We start from the raw sequence: 18729 nt of genomic DNA, 5'->3' as shown, positions 1-18729 counted from the left end.
GGAAGTGAGGTTTCTTGTAAAGTATAGTTGACGTTAAAATGAAATATGAAATTCCCAAGGATTTTCGTTTTATTACTCCAATAAATTCACAGCCCGACGGAAAGAATTGTCATATTACAAACTCTCTCTAATACGACAAAATAACAACGGGATATCCTGAAAGTACTTTAAAAATGACTTACTATTTCTTTAGTTAAGTCCCTGGCATAGATCACATCTTTGATAAACGCACACGACTTTATATTGATTTTTTTTTTTTTGGGTTTGCGAGAAGAGATGGCGGCCACAGTTAAGAATCTTTTTTTTTTTTCGTCCCTGTTTACCGTGTCATTGTTAGAGATGGTATCATTTGATATTCAAGTCGGGTAAATAAGACTAGGAATAAGTTGTTGCAAATGATGGAGAACAATAAGTTACAGGATTTGACACATCAAGTTGATGGATCGGATGATGAAACAACACCTAATGATCAATTAAATGATGCAGTTGAAGCTGCTGTTATGAAAATTGTTAATGGTACTTTTGATACAGATGTTGTTGGCAATAAAAAGAAGAGAAAACATTCTGGTGAAGATGATGTCGATGACGATTATGAGTTTGCTCAATGGACTGGATTTTTAGATGATAAATTTATGAATGCTAGTTCTGTTGTTGAGGAACAACAAGAAGAAGAACCCGTCCCTAAAAAGAAGAAAAAGTCAGATAAATCGGATAAAAAGAAAAAGAAGAAGAAAAAGAAAGACAAGAAGAAACATCATGATCAAGATGAAGAAGATAAAGTCGACGTTCAAGATTCAGTGTTGGAATTGGTAGCTCAGGATGTTGAACAACTTAAAGATGCTTTAGAAATCGCTGAAGAACACCCAGATTCGGGATCAGCAGGAGAAGGAGAAGAAGATGAATATGACGATGATGATAATGATAATGATGATAATGAAGAGGAAGAAGTTCAATCTATAGAGCCTGTTACTGAACCATTGCCTGAAGCAACAGCTAAACGTGGTAGACGAACTAGAGCTCCTAAAGGAACTCGTAAAAAAAGTGAACCAAAAAAACCACTCGAGCTTCCTGAATTGGATTATTCTGCACTCACAAATGTTGATGCTTTAGTTCATGAAGTTAGCACTAAAACCACTGAATGGTTTGAAGAAAATGTAACCCCTGAAGAGAGAAACAAACCTCGTCCATTTTCGCCAAAAGAGGAAGAGTTGGTGGCTTATTATTTTGGAGGATACTGTTATCTTAATGGTATGACACGAGATGAACTTTGTGCAAGAGTTTGGTCAGCCGAAAGGAAAAATGATCACTTTTGGAAAAGAATATATCAGGCATTCCCTTATAGAACAAGATCTTCAGTTTACAAACATATCCGAAGAAAATTCCATGTTTTTGATGTGAGGGCTATTTGGACTCCAGAAGAGGATAAGAAATTAGATGAATTGGCGTTACAACATAATAACAACTGGAAACTAATTGGTGAGATCTTGGGAAGAATGTCTGAAGATTGTCGTGATCGATGGAGAAATTATGTCAAATGTGGTCCTAAAAGAACAAAAAATGCATGGTCACAAGAAGAAGAGGATCAATTGATTAAAATAGTCACTGAAATTATGACACAATTAACAAACACACAAGTTGTTGATACAGAAAATCAATTGAAAAATATAAACTGGACAGTTGTGAGTGAGAAAATGAATGGATTAAGATCTCGTATCCAATGTCGATACAAATGGAAAAGGATTGCTAATGACGAAGTCAAGCATCGTGTTAGTAAAATGCCAGATTCTACAATTGATTGGTTACTTCGAAAGATAAAATCAATCGGGTATAAATCTCCTAATGGTATTGATTGGGATGGTGTAACACAACATTATTTCCGAGACCATACCGAAGAGGAAATAGCACAAGATCCTTACAAATGGGGGTCATTTGATTTTAAAGAGATTATGGATCAAATACGTAAGCAGCACAAGGATGAAAATTTTGGTGATATGATAGATCAATTGACGGGCGGTTCAGAGTATCCACAACCAGATGAATATTCGTTATTACGTAACACCAAGTAAATAGCTTTTTGATTACTGATAATATATTCTATATCATTACCAACTTCTTTGCAATTTATCCAATCAATATCGTTCATGTGCAACAGTTAAACTAACTTCTGTCAATTCAGGTGACAGTTGCTGTAGTTATGATTCGGATGTTGGTGTTAGTGGAAACACCTGTATAAGTATTTCAGAACTGGCATGCACTCATGAATGTGGCGGCAGTAACAGCAGAGGGAAAGGTCGTGGAGGAGTAGGAGGTTGTTCTTAGACGAAATACATCACGACTATAGATCGTGACTATACATAGAAAAATCTATGCACCTGTAAAGCTTTCAACAGAGATACCACCACAGTGTGGCAAACAAATTGGTCTACTGAACCAAAGAAGCAATAGCTGTATACCCACCTGACTTAAAACAAATATACGAACTTTCTTGCGGAAAGTCATTACGCTTACATAAGCAGCGTTGGTTCGTAAATTTCTAGCAATCTCCAATCTTGAATCACCACGAGAAAATAACGTAAGTTTGCTACAAGGACTAAATTGCCAACTAGTAAACATTCCCAATGATGAAACAATGAACTAAATCGCATGTGGATATGCGACCCTGAAAAGTTATATTTATTATAAATGGGAGACCTAATAAGCTCCAATTTTGTTGATTGCACTTCTATCAATTATCTACCACTTTCCTAATAATGGTGAAACAATCACAAGGATTCATTGACATCCTAGAATATTCAAAAGACACTGATTTTACTACTCACAGATATGTTCAGTCACCTACAGAGCCGATAGTTAACATGAAAGTTGTTAACCCTCCAAAGAGTTTACCTACCAAACCCGAGGTGGTTGCACATTTGAAATTATTGAAAGCATTTGAAGTATTGAAGAACAATTTGGTTCCTGGTGGGAATTCAGATACCGAATTTGATGAATATCGTGAGAAACTGTGGCAATGTATAGTGACCATTGCCGTTAGACGGTTAATTGTATTCATATCAGCCTTGAAGCTAAATGGTGCGGCAAATTACCCTATCCTGCCGAATGAAAGAAATACATTCAAAAATGCCAATGAAAAGAACACCGAATTTATCAATTTAATGGACAAAATTATGCCACCATTAGACGTAATTATGGTTTGGCATGCTTTCTTGCTCAATCCAAAATGTTTTTATGACACATGTATGAGAAATAATATTCTTCATTTTGCAAATTATCCATTCCCGTTACAAAGGGTAAGTCAATTCATCGACAATGAAACATTTGAGTTTAATGTTCCAGAAGAGAAGCAACAAAACTATTTGGATTTGATTGATATTATAGAAGAGAAAGATAATCATCCCTTTAACTACCAGTTTTCACCTCAAACGCATAGTGTTAAGTTATTTTGTCCAATATGCCAAACGGCATTAACTGGATCGGTATCAATAACCAATAATAAGAACCAAGGATTTGCAGATCCCAATTTCCAATCAAGAAATATGAACTATTCTCTTTACAGATCTTCAAATATCCAAAATGCAGCTCCAAAGAGTCCATGTCGTTGTCAAGGTGCCCAATACTTGAACCATAACGAAATAAGATTTCTTAATTTGTATCACGATGTTGCTGATAATGCCATTTTACAGGGGGTGTATAAACATTTTTCTAGTGTTTTGTGTGATCCTCGTTATGAAGGAAGAAGACAAGATGTGATTCAGCAAGATATTCGTAATGCGGTGTTGAACACTATGTTTACCAGTGACCTTACTGCTTTTATCTCAAGTATTAAGAACAGGAATTTTCAAGAGCAGAGAAGAAGACGAATGATCTTAAGAGAATATTTACAGCATAACTATGTTAGCCTGACCGTTCAATATGGAATACAGGTTGGCGAAGACTTGGTTGGTTGTGTCTTAAGGCAAGAACGATTTGTCCAGAAGATCAACAATTTAGATTGGTTACATTCGCCATTGATTTATGACACTTTGAACGAATCAATAACACGTTATCACAGATTCTTTACAATGTTGACTGAGGAAAGAAATCGACGAGCAATGTTGGTACCGTGTCTTGATATTGATTTAATATGGCATACCCACCAGTTGTCTATGTATGGATATTTCCGTGATTGTAAGTCGTCCCCATGTCATTCGGTAATTGATCATGATGATAAAATTGATGAATCAAGATTAGATGAAGCTTTTAGTCACACTAGTAAGATATACAAGATGCGTTATAAAGAGAACTATTCAGTTTGCTATTGCTTGTACTGTACAAATGACCGGGCTGCAAATAAAAAGCAATTTATGGGTGGTATTTTTAACACAAAGAGAATTATCGCTAAAAGAGAGATGGCAATGAGACGTAATCCACTTTTTACACCAGATGAAGGGTTGACACATATTAGTACTCATAACTCAATCAAGCTACCAACATCTGAAGCCAAAAGAAAACGTAAGAATAGTGACATCGATTGGAGCTACAACTATCCAACGGTAAATTACGCTGTCGCACCGTATAGTCCAGTACTGGAATCGCTGTGTGGTTTATATGGAAATGGTACCTGTACTTCTGCACGTACAAACTGTGCCAGTTCCAATGGGCTTTGCTCAGGTTTTGCTTCTTGTTCTGGTGGAGGTGGCTCAACTTGTGTAACTTCTACTAGTTCTGCATGGGGCGGGAGTAGTAGCAGCAGTGGAGGAGGCTGTGGTAGTAGTAGTGGTGGTTGCGGAGGAGGATGTGGTGGATCTTAAAGTATTTGAAAGAATTACAAATTATATGAAACTTATATTATACAAACGACCATTTCGAAATTATTAACGAATATACAAAAAAGAAGACAAGAAGCAAATATTGAACTAAAGAAGCGTGTAGACAAAATTAAATAAAGTTCAAAGCCAAAGCAAATAAAGAACCAGCAGCCAAAGCTGGAACAGTAGCAGCACCAGCTCTAACAGTAGTGGTGACAGTAGTGGTCCAACAAGCACTAGATGAGTTAGTTGAGTTGGATCCAGATGATGATGAAATTAAAGTAGTGGCTGAGTTGGAAGAAGAACCACTTCTAGTAGAACTGGATGAACCGTTAGTTTTAGTAGAACTAGATGAACCACCATTAGTGGATTCACCATTTGTTTTGGAACCAGAAGCAGTAGATGAGTGAGAAGCGCTACCTGAAGAAGTTTCAGAACTGTTGGAATCACCAGAAGCAGTAGCAATAGCAACGACAGTATTACCAGAACCGGAAGCAGATCCAGTTTCAGTAGCAGCATCAGAGCCGGATTTATCAGTTTCAGATGAATCAGCATCAGTTTCACTTGACTCAGCGTCAGAACCAGATTTGGAAGCACTGGCGTCAGTTTCACTAGCATTAACAGAATCAGTTTCACTGGAATCAGAGCCAGATTTGTTGTCAGTTTCGGATGCATCAGTTTCAGAAGCACTGGCATTAGAGTTAGAATCGGAACCAGAAGCAGAATCGGCACCAGAAGCAGAAGCAGAAGCAGTTTCTTTAGCATCAGAGTCAGATTTGGAATCAGTTTCTTTAGATTCAGAATCAGATTTGGAATTAGTTTCACTGGCATTAGAGTCTGAACCAGAACCGGAAGCATCAGCATCAGAAGAACCTGATTTAGAACCAGCAGCACCATTGGAACCATCAGTAGAGGTAGAGCTAGCACTTGATGATGATGATGATGATGATGATGATGATGATGATGATGATGAGGAACTTGATGAAGATGAGCTTGAAGTAGATGAACTTGATGATGATGTAGTTTTCTTGTCATCGTTGGTGGTGGTGGAAGTAGATGAAGTAGTCTTCTTGTCATTGTTGTTGGTACTGGTAGTAGAAGAGCTAGCTTTAGAAGAACTAGATTTAGAAGAACTGCTTGAAGAAGTGGAAGTTGAACTACTTGAAGATGATGACTTAGCAGTTGTGGCAGCAGCAGCAGTCTTACCGGTGGAAGTTGAGGAAGAAGATGAGGAGGAGGAGGAAGAAGAAGAAGAAGCAGAGCTTGAGGAATCACCACTAGTGACACCAATTCCACAATAGTAACTTCTAAGATCTTCAGCAGTGATATCATCTTCATAATTTGAACAGTTACATTGAGCCAATTCACTCCAATAATCTTCATCTTTACATAAACATTTCAATGTTTCAGATTGGGTACCAGCATCACCAGAACCACCACAACTATTTTGTTTTGCCAAAGCAGCTGTACAATGATCATTACAGTCATCATCGGCACGTTTAGCAGCAAGGGCAATTTGCAAAAGGGCAAAGAATAAAGTAGTTTTTCTCATAGTTGCAATAATTATTTGATTGAGATTTGAAGCTAGTAGAAATCAAGTATAAAATTTTCCTTTTTCACAGGGAAAAGAGTCTAACGGGCCAGTATTTATACAATTTTCAGAATGTAAACAAGTCTGTCATCATTGTTACGCAAACTGTGCCATTCTATAAGGTACGACAGTCATTCGAATTCCAAATAGAAAAATTTTCGTCTGTTACCAACCCATATGGCTAAAAAAAAAATATTATTTGTGAAATTTTAATGCACATCCATTGGTGTATTGGTACAACCGCATTCACGAATTTCAGGTGTGATTTAGTTTCCAAACAACAACGTATAAACTATTTTTAATAATCGCTTTTTTTATTTCTCTGAACGATACTTCCATTCATACCAAGAACCACAAACATATATCGTTATATTAATCAAGTATCAATTATTCTGGAAACCTGAGAACATCTTCTCGAAAGCCGTTCGTGATCTTTACTATTAGCATATCGTAAACAATAAAATGCAAGACACCATTGTCTTTTGATCTCTGTAAGATTTGTTATTTTTCATTCGGGGAAGTACAATTCCTAAACTAAAATCCATGTCCAAATTAACCTCAAACAAATGTGGTGCCACAAAACCCCTGGAATGTAAACAAACAAGTTGATCCCCAAACAAGCTGCGAAACAGATTCGAAAAAAAAAGCGTGATTGTGTTGCGAACTCAGTCCAAAAACTATCATGCGATCTGCACCACAAAATTGGGATGTGGAATAATCAAAACAATTCAAAACGCAATTCTTTGCCCTGGTTGTAGTCTGGCTGAAGAGGAATGTGTGTGTGTGTGTGTTGCTTACCAGGTGAATTCCAGTACCAGCCTCGAAATTTCGTCTATTTTCATGACCATCTGTTTAATTCAACGTTAGTTTCTGATTATACGTTCATTCTCTTTACAAACAAACCAGGATATCATCTGGTCTATATGCTGGCAATGATTTTAAGAGTGATTGAAATTGGTGAAGCATCACATGGTGCACAAACTAGTTGAATCACCGATGTAAGACCACAATCCTGAGAACAAAACAAAATCAACTTTAGGAAACGTTTTCCAGACAGCAAATCATTGCAAGTGAAACTAGAGAAAATACGCAAGGCAGATCAGGTCTAAATTTGTTTCAATTGAACTGTCTTCAAATAACAAAAACTTCATATTGATCTATTTACTATTTTCATCCTCTTGTTCTTGACTGATTTCTTTGGCACCACCACCAACATTTTCAATTACAGAATTGACTACCCAGTCTAATTGCTCTTTGTTTAAATTAGTACCAATAACACTGATTGTATTAATATGCAAATTCATATGTGGATAACTACCCAATTTTAACACTCCTTTACCGAATTTCTCATCACATTCATGTTGTAATCTAGTCAAAAATGGAGCCAATTGTGTTTCTCCTGTTTTTGTCAGCACGTATCTTCTCATTAAATTTGATGATATAGCTCTAGATTGCAACATGGGTTTCATGTCCTGTATAAGTTGAGTAAATAACTGGGGGACTCCAGGAAGAATATAAACCTGTTCATTGAGCTCCACAATCGGGAACCATAATTTATCATCCAAGAAATATTTTTCAACTTTAACAGAAGAGTTTTCTGGTGTGGGATAAGGAATAGTTGCCATTCTATAAAATGCATTCTTTTGTTCTGGGTTCAACTTGTTGAGATAATCACCCCGGATCGAATTCATTCTGTCAACAACTTCTTTATCTAATTTACAATCCACATTGAAATATTTACTAATTACTTCATAAGTAATATCGTCATGTGTACTTCCTAACCCCCCTGATGTGACAATAAAGTCCAAATCATCTTTGATCAACATATCGAGACATTTTTTAATATCATCTTCGTCGTCTCCACATACAATTGTTCTTTTCAATGGAATGGACAAATCTTTAAAACAAAATCTAGCAAAATTATATGAATTAGTGTCGAGAATTTTACCATTTAAAATTTCATCACCAATGATCAAACATCCAGCACTTCTAATAGGTTTCCCTGATATATTACCTTTAGTCATTCTAGTCAATGTATGATATAATAAACGATTCATGAAACTCTTTTCATAAAGAAAACGTACATTCGTTGGATTAGTATGGGAGCAAGCGGGATTTTTTTCTTTTTTTTTGTCGACATGCGGTAAATTTCCTCCGCAATAATTTTAGTTTCGATTTAACAGAATGACAAAGATCAAATGTGGCAATAAACATAGGACTCACAAGCACGTGCCAATTGTTACATTGCTTCAGATTGTAATACAACATTCAATATTGAGTTGAAGACTACTGGAATGCTCCATTGAGATTTGTTCAACTTCTATAATTCTGGTAGTGGGGATTCTTAGCCAATCACAGGTATGCGGCTTGTTAATTACCTATTTAGGAAGGTTTATAAACTCTCACTCAACCAATGGCCAATATGCCCAGATAATATTACAAAATTCTAGTTAATCAATTAATAGGTTAGCAATGATACCCGACAATACTGTAGTTAATAATTGCAATGATTTGAATCCCAGATATTCTTAACTTGAGACGCGTTGCTTTGAATCTCGGAACGCGCCACGACTGTAACTTGAAAAAAAAAAAAAATCAAAAAAAATTATACCACCAATATAATACTTCACTTAGTTCATCATTCGAAATAAATTACCTAATGAGTTCTAGTGGACCAGAATCCGAGTTTGAGGAATACTCTGATGGAGGAGAATTAGACGGATTTATTGATTATAGTGATGAAGAAAATCAACAAGAAAACCCTCAGCAAGTAGAATTACAACTCAATTCCGATGGTGAAGTTGAAGAAGAAGAGGAAGATAGGATAAGAGCATTAACAACTACTTTGAAACCGAATGAGACACAAGCTCAGAAATTATTAAAAGCACATATATCAGTATTAGTTTCAGCATTAGGTGGTCCAGATCATACTTCTGATATTCAACCACCACCTTATAAATTGGGACACGATGCCCTTGCATGTCTTAAAGATATCAAACGATGGATCAAAGCCGTTGATGAAAAGAAAAATAATTATGAAGTTGCATTAGCCTGTGCCGAGACTGGACTAGTACCCAATGATTTATTAGTTATCTTATGTCAATGGGAGGACAAGATGCAAAAGAAACAAGCAATTGTTAATAAAACAACCACTGAAAAAACCATGTTGGCATGTCTTGAATTATTGGTATTATTGACTTGGCCCGTTGAATTTAGTAAAGAATTATCAGAAAGTCAGAAATTACTTTATTCAAATATTAAAAAAGTTCACGTTACTTATAAGAAACAAATATTAACTTATAACAATGGTCAGTTATTGAAAGCAGTTATTAGATTGGTCTTACCAACCATTGCAAAGTCAAGAATCGATCGTGAACCTCGTGATAATCAAATAATGAAATTAGTATTATATCTTATCAGAAATATATTAGCCATTGAGCCTGCAAATCAATCTATTTCAGGCAAATCTTCAGATAAAGGTTCAACTGCTTTGGCATCAGATTTACCAGTAGGTATTAGTCTTGATGATATTTCTATTAGTCATATATTGACTGTTTTTAAAAAGAATAAAGTACTAATGCTTTTATTGACTATATCTGGATCACTTGGTGTTGAATTTGATAGAGAGATGTTTGGTGAATTGTGTTTGGAATGTATTTATTTAATGGTGAAAGGAATGTCTGCGAGTGATGTTTTGGTTAAAAAAGAATTTCCGAAATTATCAACTCCATCAACTACAACTAGTACTACCGCTACTGGCACAGATTTTGTACCCGATTCAATTAATGCATCTCAGCCACTTCAATCTGTTACGACTACCCTGGGATTACAATTACAAGATTTGTTGAGTACTGAATCTAAAAGAAAGAAGATTCAAACACTGACCATATCATCACGTCATGGTAGATTTGGATCATTGCTATCCATTAGATCATCTGATTCAAACTCTTTTGTTGTCTCTGGTCAAGAAGCTTTAATAGATGCAAATAGCTCGATGGCCAAGTTGGATAAATCTAAAAAATGGAAATCAGTTACTTATTTTAGATATGATTCTGATGATTATGTTAAAACAACCACCCCGGTTTACCTTAATGTCATGGGTCAAAGTATTATGAATACATTTATTGAACAATTTTTATCTGGAGGATGTTTCAATAATTTGATTGAATGTATGGGGTCAAGATTAACTTCACAATCTGATTTGGCCATGATTGATGAATTATTTGTTGCAAGTTATTTCTTCACCATTGCTTGGTTTTTAAGTTATCAAAGAGAAAAAATCGCATTGAATCCGGATGATCATGAATTGAACTATGGATCGGTTGGGGCTGCATTAAGTGAAGTTAACTTTGTGTTGATTATTAGTTATTTTAGAGATTCATTCACTCTTAAAAGATGGAATTCATTACATGTGGCAATGATTTGTTTCAGAGAATTGCTACAGATTTCAAATTCTATATTTGGTAAGAGGAAGAACATCAACAGCAAGGATATCGAAAATGAAGATGACGTGTCACAACATGAAGTTGACAGGGAATTGGCTGAGGGTATTATTAGAAAATTGTTTTCATTTAGAGATTTCATGAATATTATCATTCAAATACCCCAAACAGCAGCAAAACATTCACCGGATTATCTTCGAGTATCTGTTTCAGTTGTCCATATTCTTCTTAAAGCATTTGAAAGTTTTGCCAATGAAGACGTTCAATTATACATCCAATCTAAAAGAAGACAAAAGAGAAAGAATCGATCAAGAATTAATAACTTAGATAAAGCTACGGAAGATAGATTGAGAGATGTAATTTATGCATCAGATGAAGAATTAGATGAATCAAGTGCTAAGGAAATAACTCAAGAACGTAAGTTGGATTTTTCTAAAACTGAAGCAAGATTCTTTCATCAGGCTATTGTTACTACTTATATCAAGTATTTATCGAGATTCGAAGATTTATCCGACCAAGAAATCAAAATTTGTCTTAGTTATTTTCATAGGTTGTTTGTGGTTAGAAAAGATTACACTGGATTATATCGAATGGATTTCATGCAAGTTTTACACAGGTTAAGAAATTTCCTCCAAAGAGGTAGTTCTATAAGACTCAGAGTTGAAGAATTCATTTATTATTTCATGAAGAAATTCAAACTTGCATTGGAAAGATTCCCATTACCTATTGAAGTGTTATTCCCAAGATTTGAAGATCAAGAAACTAGAGTATATTTAGCAACAGGTGAGTTATATGAAAAGCAAGAGGAATCTTCATCAACTCGTGTACCTAGACTTGCTAAGGAGTTGGAATTTGTTCGTGAATTCACATTGGATGAAAAAATTAAGATTCTAGTTAGTCAATTGCATATTCAAGAAAAGCAGATGTTGTTAAATTGGTTGATTTCGGAATTAGAAAGGATTATAAATGATAGGATTTTAGATTCAGAAGCAATTATTGAATTAAATGGAACCAATCAATTCCGTCGATTATTTATTAATAATGGATATTTAAGATTATTGTTGAAACTAATAGGGTTTGATTTGCCTTTCACAATGGAAGAAAATCCAGAACTACCAACCAGTGTTGAAATTGGATATTTGACTAAAATAGCCGATTTGATTAAGAAATGGAATTCAGGTCAACCAGTGATATTCGAAGATGATAAATCACCTTCATTTTTCTTACGTACTAGAGAGTCAGGCTACGATGAAGATGACTATGATGATGTTGAATACGATGGGAAATATAATCCAGATGATGAATCAATTGCATTTGAAACACAAGCTAATCCAAACTCCACCAATTTTGCCGTATCTCAATTGGACCAATTAGATGAATTGGAGAGACAATTAATGTTGCTGCAAAGGAACAAAGAGCATCGCTCGGATCCTGATCATGTTCGAGGTAAAGCAAGAAGGAAGAAAAAGAAGAGACCAGATGATAACTCACAAAAGAAGAGTAAATCTAAAACTAGTCATAAAGATCCAAATCATATTAGACGTAGAAGAATTCCAAAGGACTTACTAGATGATGACTTGCACGTAATTAAATCAGCTGAATTCATCAATGAATCCGATGATGAATCTGATGACGAAAAAGACAAAGAGTTTTTTGAAAGAGAAGAACGTATGAGAAAATTAGTTGATGATATTGGAGGTATTGCTACTCCGGCTCAATTGCTTGAAATTCAAAAACTTTGGAAGAATTTGGAAATAAAAGGTGGTGATAAAACTGCTGTTTCTGTTGCCAAAGCAGTTAAGGAAGTTGGATTGTTTGTTGCTGAGAGTGATAACGAAGATGGACCACAGGAAGAAACTCATATCAATACACCAGAACAAAGCCAGGTGTCACTTCCATCATTATCCCCAATTCCACAAGAGGTGGTTGATGCTGACGCAGAAGAAGAAGAAGAAGGACAAATTTCAAGTCATACATCAGATACTTCTGATGTTGAATTGGAAGTAGAACTGTCCAAGAGAAAGCTAGATGACGATGTTGAAGAAACGCTTACCGTGCAAACCACGAAAAGAAAGAGAATGATTATTACCGATGATGAAGACGACGAGTAAATAGTTGTAATAATATATATAATTGACAGATATATATATATATATATATCACGTGATAGTTAACAATGTGATTCGACTCTATCTCTCCTGAAAACGAACCAGAAAAATTTTTTTTTGCTTCTTTCGGTTTTGTCTTCAAAAAAAAAAAATTGACAACCAAAGAAAAAACCCAATAACCGACTTCAAGGGACTAACAAGGAGTTTCCAAATCATTCATTAAGACATAAACTGATCATGTCGTCTACTACAGCTATTCAACAATTAAGTTCAGCATTGCTGACGATGTATTCCAATGCATCACAAGAAGATAAAATGACGGCTACTCATTATTTAGAAAATTTTCAAAAATCTCCTGAAGCATGGCAAATTGTTCTTGAAATATTAAATAACGTCAATAATGATGTCCAATTGAAATTATTTGCTGCTCAAACATTAAGATCCAAGATAATTTATGATTTATCTAGTCAATTTACTGGATTAGAGAATTATGAATTGTTGAAAAATTCATTACTTGAAATTATGATCAAGTATAATCAGCCAAATGAAAAATTGATCAGAACTCAATTATCTATTGCATTATCTCATTTTTTGTTACAATATCTTTCATGGAAATCTCCAATTATGGAAATTTTAACTAAATGGAATGAATCTCCTGAAAATTTATTTATATTGTTGGATTTTTTGAAAATTTTACCAGAAGAATTATCCGATGTTAAAAAGACAAATTTAACAGATGAAGAATTTAATAACAGAAGCAAAGAATTAATTAACGATAATGTTGAACAAATATTATTGTTGTTGAAAAACTTAACTGATTCAAATGGAAACGGTTCCTTAGTATTAAAAAGTTCAATTTTAGATTGTCTAAATAGTTGGATTAAAGAATTCCCAATTGATCAACTTTTACAAATTGATTCATTAGTTAATTTAATATTTGGTAGTTTCTCAAATGATGAAAATTTTGAAAAAGCAATTGATTGTTTAATTACAATTGTAAGAGAAACTAGAGATTTGGAGAATTACGAAATCATAGATGCATTATATCAACAAATTTTAAAATTAGGCGAATTTATGGCAGGTAAATTGAAAGATGATGAATATGTTGATGGATTAACCAGATTATTTGTTGAATGTGGAGAATCTTGGGTTACTTTAATTGGTAAAAATAGCAAACACTTCAAACCCCTTGTGTTGATTATCTTGGAATGTACTAAATATGACGAGGATTTGGATATTGTTAAATATACTTTCCAATTCTGGTATCAATTGAAACAATTAATCACATTACCAAAGTTCCAAGAAGCAAAAGCCGAATTCAGTGATGTTTATTTATCATTGATTTCAATAATTATCAAGCATTTGACATATCCAATTAGTGATAATGATAACGACTTGTTCAATGGGGATAAAGAACAAGAAGACAAATTTAAAGAATTTAGATATGAAATGGGTGATGTATTGAAAGATTGTTGTGCAGTTGCAGGAGCCACCAAAGCTTTACAGGTGCCATTTGAACAAATTCAAAGTATAATTTCCAATGCTCTGGGTCATTGGCAATATTTAGAAGCACCATTGTTTTCGATGAGAACTATGGCCAAGGAAGTTTCATTGAATGAAAAAACCATCTTACCTACTATTATGTCATATTTGATTCAATTGCCAGAGCATCCAAAGATTAGATATGCCGCCACTTTGGTGTTGGGAAGATACACTGAATGGACAGCTAAACATCCTGAATTCTTAGAACCACAATTGAACTATATCATTAAAGGGTTTGAAGTTGCTGATAACAATAATGATATCATTATGGCTACCTCACATGCATTGATGTATTTCTGTCAAGATTGTTCTGAGTTATTGGTTAACTATTTGGAACAGTTGTACATGTTGTATGGACAAGTTAAGGATAAAATGGATCTTGAATCTAATTATGAATTGGCTGATGGATTGGCCCATGTTATTTCCAAGATCCCTCGTGAGAATATGTACAAGACTACCGAAATGTTTATTGATCCAACTATTGATTTGTTGACTAAGACTTTGAATCAACCAGTTGGTAACGATACAACCAATAAATTTATAGCTGATCAAATTGAAATTATAACCATCTTTATTGACGTTTTAAAATGCCCTGAATCTGATTGGGAAAAACCAAATTATCCAATTGCTGATTTATTTATCGAAAAAGTCTGGCCATTAGCCAAAGAACTTTTGAATAAATTTGGAAGTGCATTAATTGTTAGTGAAAGATGTATGAAATTGTTGAAGAGTGCTATTAGATCATGTAGTTTGTTTTTGACCAGAATTTTACCAGAGATGGCCAGTTTATTACATGAAGGATTTCAAAAGAGTCAATTTGGATGTTATCTTTGGGTTACTGGTGTGTTGATCAGAGAGTTTGGAGATGAATATAACACTAACGAAGAAATCAAGAATTCAGTTTATGAGTTTGGTATTCAACAAAGTGTCACAGTTTTTGAGATTTTGTTCTCGAAAAATAGTGAAGAAGAGTTTAAGCGTATACCGGATGTTATTGAAGATTTCTTCAGAATGGTTAATGATTTATTGATGTTTTTCCCATTTAAATTGATTCCAAATGTTGAAATCTTAAAGAATATATTCAAGTCTGTTAATTTGACCTTGAGTTTTGTTAATGAATTTGAAGCAATTATAGCATGTGTTCATTTTATGATTGATTTGATTTCATGGGGATTACCAAACCCACCGATTTCATTGTTTGAAATGGGGGACACAACTCCATTGAGACAAACTATCCAAGAGTTTTTAATGTTGGATAATCAAGGAGGTGAATTATTGAAAATATTAATTAATGGATTGTTGTTTAAATTCCATCCAGATGTTAAACAAGATGTTAATGATTTGATTATCAAAATTTTAGTAGTTGTACCAAACTTTGAGATGTCATTAGGATGGTTGAATGAAATTGTCTGTTCATTGCCAAATGTGAATGAAAAAGAAATTACCAGATTGTTGAATGTAATTAAGGTTGCATTACCTAATAAAGATAATAGAAGAGTGAGATCGGCATTAAAAGATTTTATTAGTTGGTATTCTAGAAAGAATATTACTCCAAGGTCGGAATTTTAGGAAATCTTGTGTATATATAGGGAAATACAGTATTGTCAAAATTGAACCAGGTTATATCTTGGATAATATCATTAGATCACATGATCAATGTGTCATGCAATAAACTTGACTGCGGTTCAAAAAATTCAATGTAGAACAAAGGAAAGAAAATAATTGTAATAAAATGTAATATTTACATAGCCCAGCAAAGTGTAACTGTAAAATGCTTGCACACTATATTTTTTTTTTCTTCTTCTACTTCTTTTCTTTGCCCACAAAATTTAAGACAAACTAGGAAGAAGAAGAAGAAAAAAAAATCACTAGAGTTTATAAACAATTATCAAACAATTTCTTCCTTTTTCCTTTTTCTTTTCCAAGTCGAAATTGAATTGAATTTTTTTTTTTTAGCTTTTAGTAATTGATTAGAAATGTCCAAAAACGAATACTTTGATAAACCAGCTGGTGCACCACCAAATTACGGTAATCAGAATCAAAATACACAACAACCTAATTACTCAAATCAAACTCAAGATAGAGGAATGTTTAGTCATAATCAACCACAACAAGGGTATTATCAACAACCACAACAAGGATATTATCAACAACCTCCAACAGGTCAATATTATCAACAACAGCAACAACCTTATTATCAACCACAACAACAACAACCAATGTATGTTCAACAACAACCACGTTCTGGTGGAAATGAATCTTGTTTAATGGGTGTCTTGCTGCTTTATGTGTTTGTTGTACTTTGGATATGTTATTCTAAGAGATGTATAAAGTCATCAATCCTATTCAATTCCTTTCTATTATTTACGTTGTATTACATCCCATTCCTGAATTACATCCTGTTTTATGGACATGGATGAAATTTTTTTTCTTTTTTTTGTTTGGTTGTCGATGACGGATTATTATGTTCATCATTTAGTCTATACAATCTATGAATACTATATAGAGAACAACTACCTATATAGACATCAATAATAATAATAATATTATATATATATAAAAAGATCAAGTTGAGTTTCAGTATAACAGTGGTAATAACCATCTTGAAAAGTAGTAGACCTTTGCACATACCGAGAACTCCACAGATCGGTGAATAATTGGGTATATTACATCATATAAAAATTAACTACACCGTCAAGTTGGAATGAGCCTCGCCCGCGAGAATCGGAATGTGACAAAATCGCAGGCAATACTGTCAGTTATCCTATATCAATAATGATCAAAAGACATTAACTTTTTTATCATCGCAGAAATACATCACCCACGTGATATTAATTGTATATTTCTCATCGATGTTGTTCTTCGATGACCAGAAGGGAGGCAGTGAAATTTATAAAAACAGAAATAAAAAAAAATAAAAAACGTGACTCGATGAGTGGGGAGAGAACATTTCATTGAGGATGATTAAAAAGCGACTTTTACGAACAGTTGTGTGTGGATTACGTAATATTCATATAAATTAAACAAAAAAAAATATTCTCCATGTATACACGACTTAGCAAAATGGAGAATATTTTTCAATTGTTGCAATTCTTAATGATTAAATTATACAACAATACAGAAGGGATCTTACATAATAATTAGAGTTTTTCTTTTTTCTTTAATGAAAAAGAAACAACTTGTTGAAGGGTTGTAATAGGAAATGGGGGGTCGAGAAGCGGAGGGCAAAAGACTATGCTGGGACGGGAAATAGGAGGTGACAAATAAACTATTTTTAATTATATGACTTCTTGCCTCGAAATATTGGAGAAATACTATTATTAGAAATGTTTAATTACGATGTATAATTTATATATTGACTAAAACCGAAAATAACAATAATAATAATAATAATAATTAATAAACCCCTATGAATGAACAAAAGAACGAATAATTATAAGAATGCAAATTCAATGGAACCAAACCATTTGACGAAAACCGAAAATTAAAAAAAAAGTTAATACTTGAATGAATGAAACGATAACTGACGAATAAAGAAAATTGATAAAATGTCTATAATATTTGATGCAATGATAATGAAATGAATAAAAGAAAAAGGAATGGAGAAAATTGGTGACAAACTGTCTGGTTTAATAATACAATGATTTTTGGGATAGTTGGTGATCAGTCATAGTAGTAGTAGTAGTAGTAGTGGTTGTGGTGGTAACATGGTGACCTCGGGCTCTGGTTGCAGTTTTTCTTGAACTATCTAATCTTAAACTGGACTTAATTTCTCAAGTGTTCTTTCATTGTTGATTGTTCTATTTCTTCTGATGAAGAATTTAACAAATCTATAGATTGCAAATAATACAATTGACAAAATGATAACATTCAACAAATTATTTAATTTGAACAAATCACCAACTGAACTGAAACAACCTAGAGAATGATCGGTGTTTTGATAAAATTTATGTTCTTCTAATAATGATTTATCGTTTTGAACTGCTGGAATCATATCTGATATTTAATAATGTACAAGTAATGTGTAATGAATTGGTAAAACAATAATAATAATAATAAAAACAAAGCGTTTGATAGTGATGGCTTGTAGTAAGTAATTATTAGAGGATATCAATTACTCAGAATAAAATAAAATTTAAAAATAATATAAAAAATAGATCTTGTTATATGACGATTTCGAATATTTGTTAAGATGTCCTATTATATTTTGATGCATTGATATGGATATGATGAAAGAAAAGGTATGGATAAAAATTGGT

At 33.6% G+C, this 18729-nt stretch overlaps 7 protein-coding genes across 7 annotated transcripts; 5 read left to right on the top strand and 2 right to left on the bottom strand. All coding sequences in view use genetic code 12, as the record gives it.

The window, feature by feature from the left end:
• Positions 1-395: 395 nt before the first annotated feature.
• On the top strand, positions 396-2066 carry CTRG_02720 (uncharacterized protein; the record flags this gene model as incomplete). The annotated part of the gene is made up of 1 exon (XM_002548377.1): positions 396-2066. One exon carries the CDS (start codon positions 396-398, stop codon positions 2064-2066), a length of 1671 nt encoding a protein of 556 aa, XP_002548423.1.
• Positions 2067-2750: 684 nt separating this feature from the next.
• On the top strand, positions 2751-4790 carry CTRG_02719 (glycine-rich domain-containing protein; the record flags this gene model as incomplete). Its single annotated transcript, XM_002548376.1, has 1 exon — positions 2751-4790. One exon carries the CDS (start codon positions 2751-2753, stop codon positions 4788-4790), a length of 2040 nt encoding a protein of 679 aa, XP_002548422.1.
• Positions 4791-4917: 127 nt separating this feature from the next.
• Positions 4918-6339, bottom strand: CTRG_02718 (uncharacterized protein; the record flags this gene model as incomplete). Its single annotated transcript, XM_002548375.1, has 1 exon — positions 4918-6339. The coding sequence occupies one exon, from the start codon at positions 6337-6339 to the stop codon at positions 4918-4920; it is 1422 nt and encodes a 473-aa protein (XP_002548421.1).
• A 1196-nt stretch (positions 6340-7535) lies between these two features.
• CTRG_02717 (uncharacterized protein) lies at positions 7536-8435 on the bottom strand (the record flags this gene model as incomplete). The annotated part of the gene is made up of 1 exon (XM_002548374.1): positions 7536-8435. One exon carries the CDS (start codon positions 8433-8435, stop codon positions 7536-7538), a length of 900 nt encoding a protein of 299 aa, XP_002548420.1.
• A 602-nt stretch (positions 8436-9037) lies between these two features.
• YBL053 (Ybl053p) lies at positions 9038-12931 on the top strand (the record flags this gene model as incomplete). The annotated part of the gene is made up of 1 exon (XM_002548373.1): positions 9038-12931. The coding sequence occupies one exon, from the start codon at positions 9038-9040 to the stop codon at positions 12929-12931; it is 3894 nt and encodes a 1297-aa protein (XP_002548419.1).
• A 234-nt stretch (positions 12932-13165) lies between these two features.
• Positions 13166-16039, top strand: MTR10 (Mtr10p; the record flags this gene model as incomplete). Its single annotated transcript, XM_002548372.1, has 1 exon — positions 13166-16039. The coding sequence occupies one exon, from the start codon at positions 13166-13168 to the stop codon at positions 16037-16039; it is 2874 nt and encodes a 957-aa protein (XP_002548418.1).
• Positions 16040-16446: 407 nt separating this feature from the next.
• Positions 16447-16890, top strand: CTRG_02714 (uncharacterized protein; the record flags this gene model as incomplete). Its single annotated transcript, XM_002548371.1, has 1 exon — positions 16447-16890. One exon carries the CDS (start codon positions 16447-16449, stop codon positions 16888-16890), a length of 444 nt encoding a protein of 147 aa, XP_002548417.1.
• Between the last annotated feature and the right edge of the window lie 1839 nt (positions 16891-18729).

This window comes from Candida tropicalis, assembly GCF_000006335.3.
Source record: "Candida tropicalis MYA-3404 genomic scaffold supercont3.3, whole genome shotgun sequence".
Taxonomy (NCBI): Eukaryota; Fungi; Ascomycota; class Pichiomycetes; order Serinales; family Debaryomycetaceae; genus Candida; species Candida tropicalis.
Note: the sequence above shows the minus strand (reverse complement) of the source record. Positions and strands in the feature narration are given on the sequence as shown.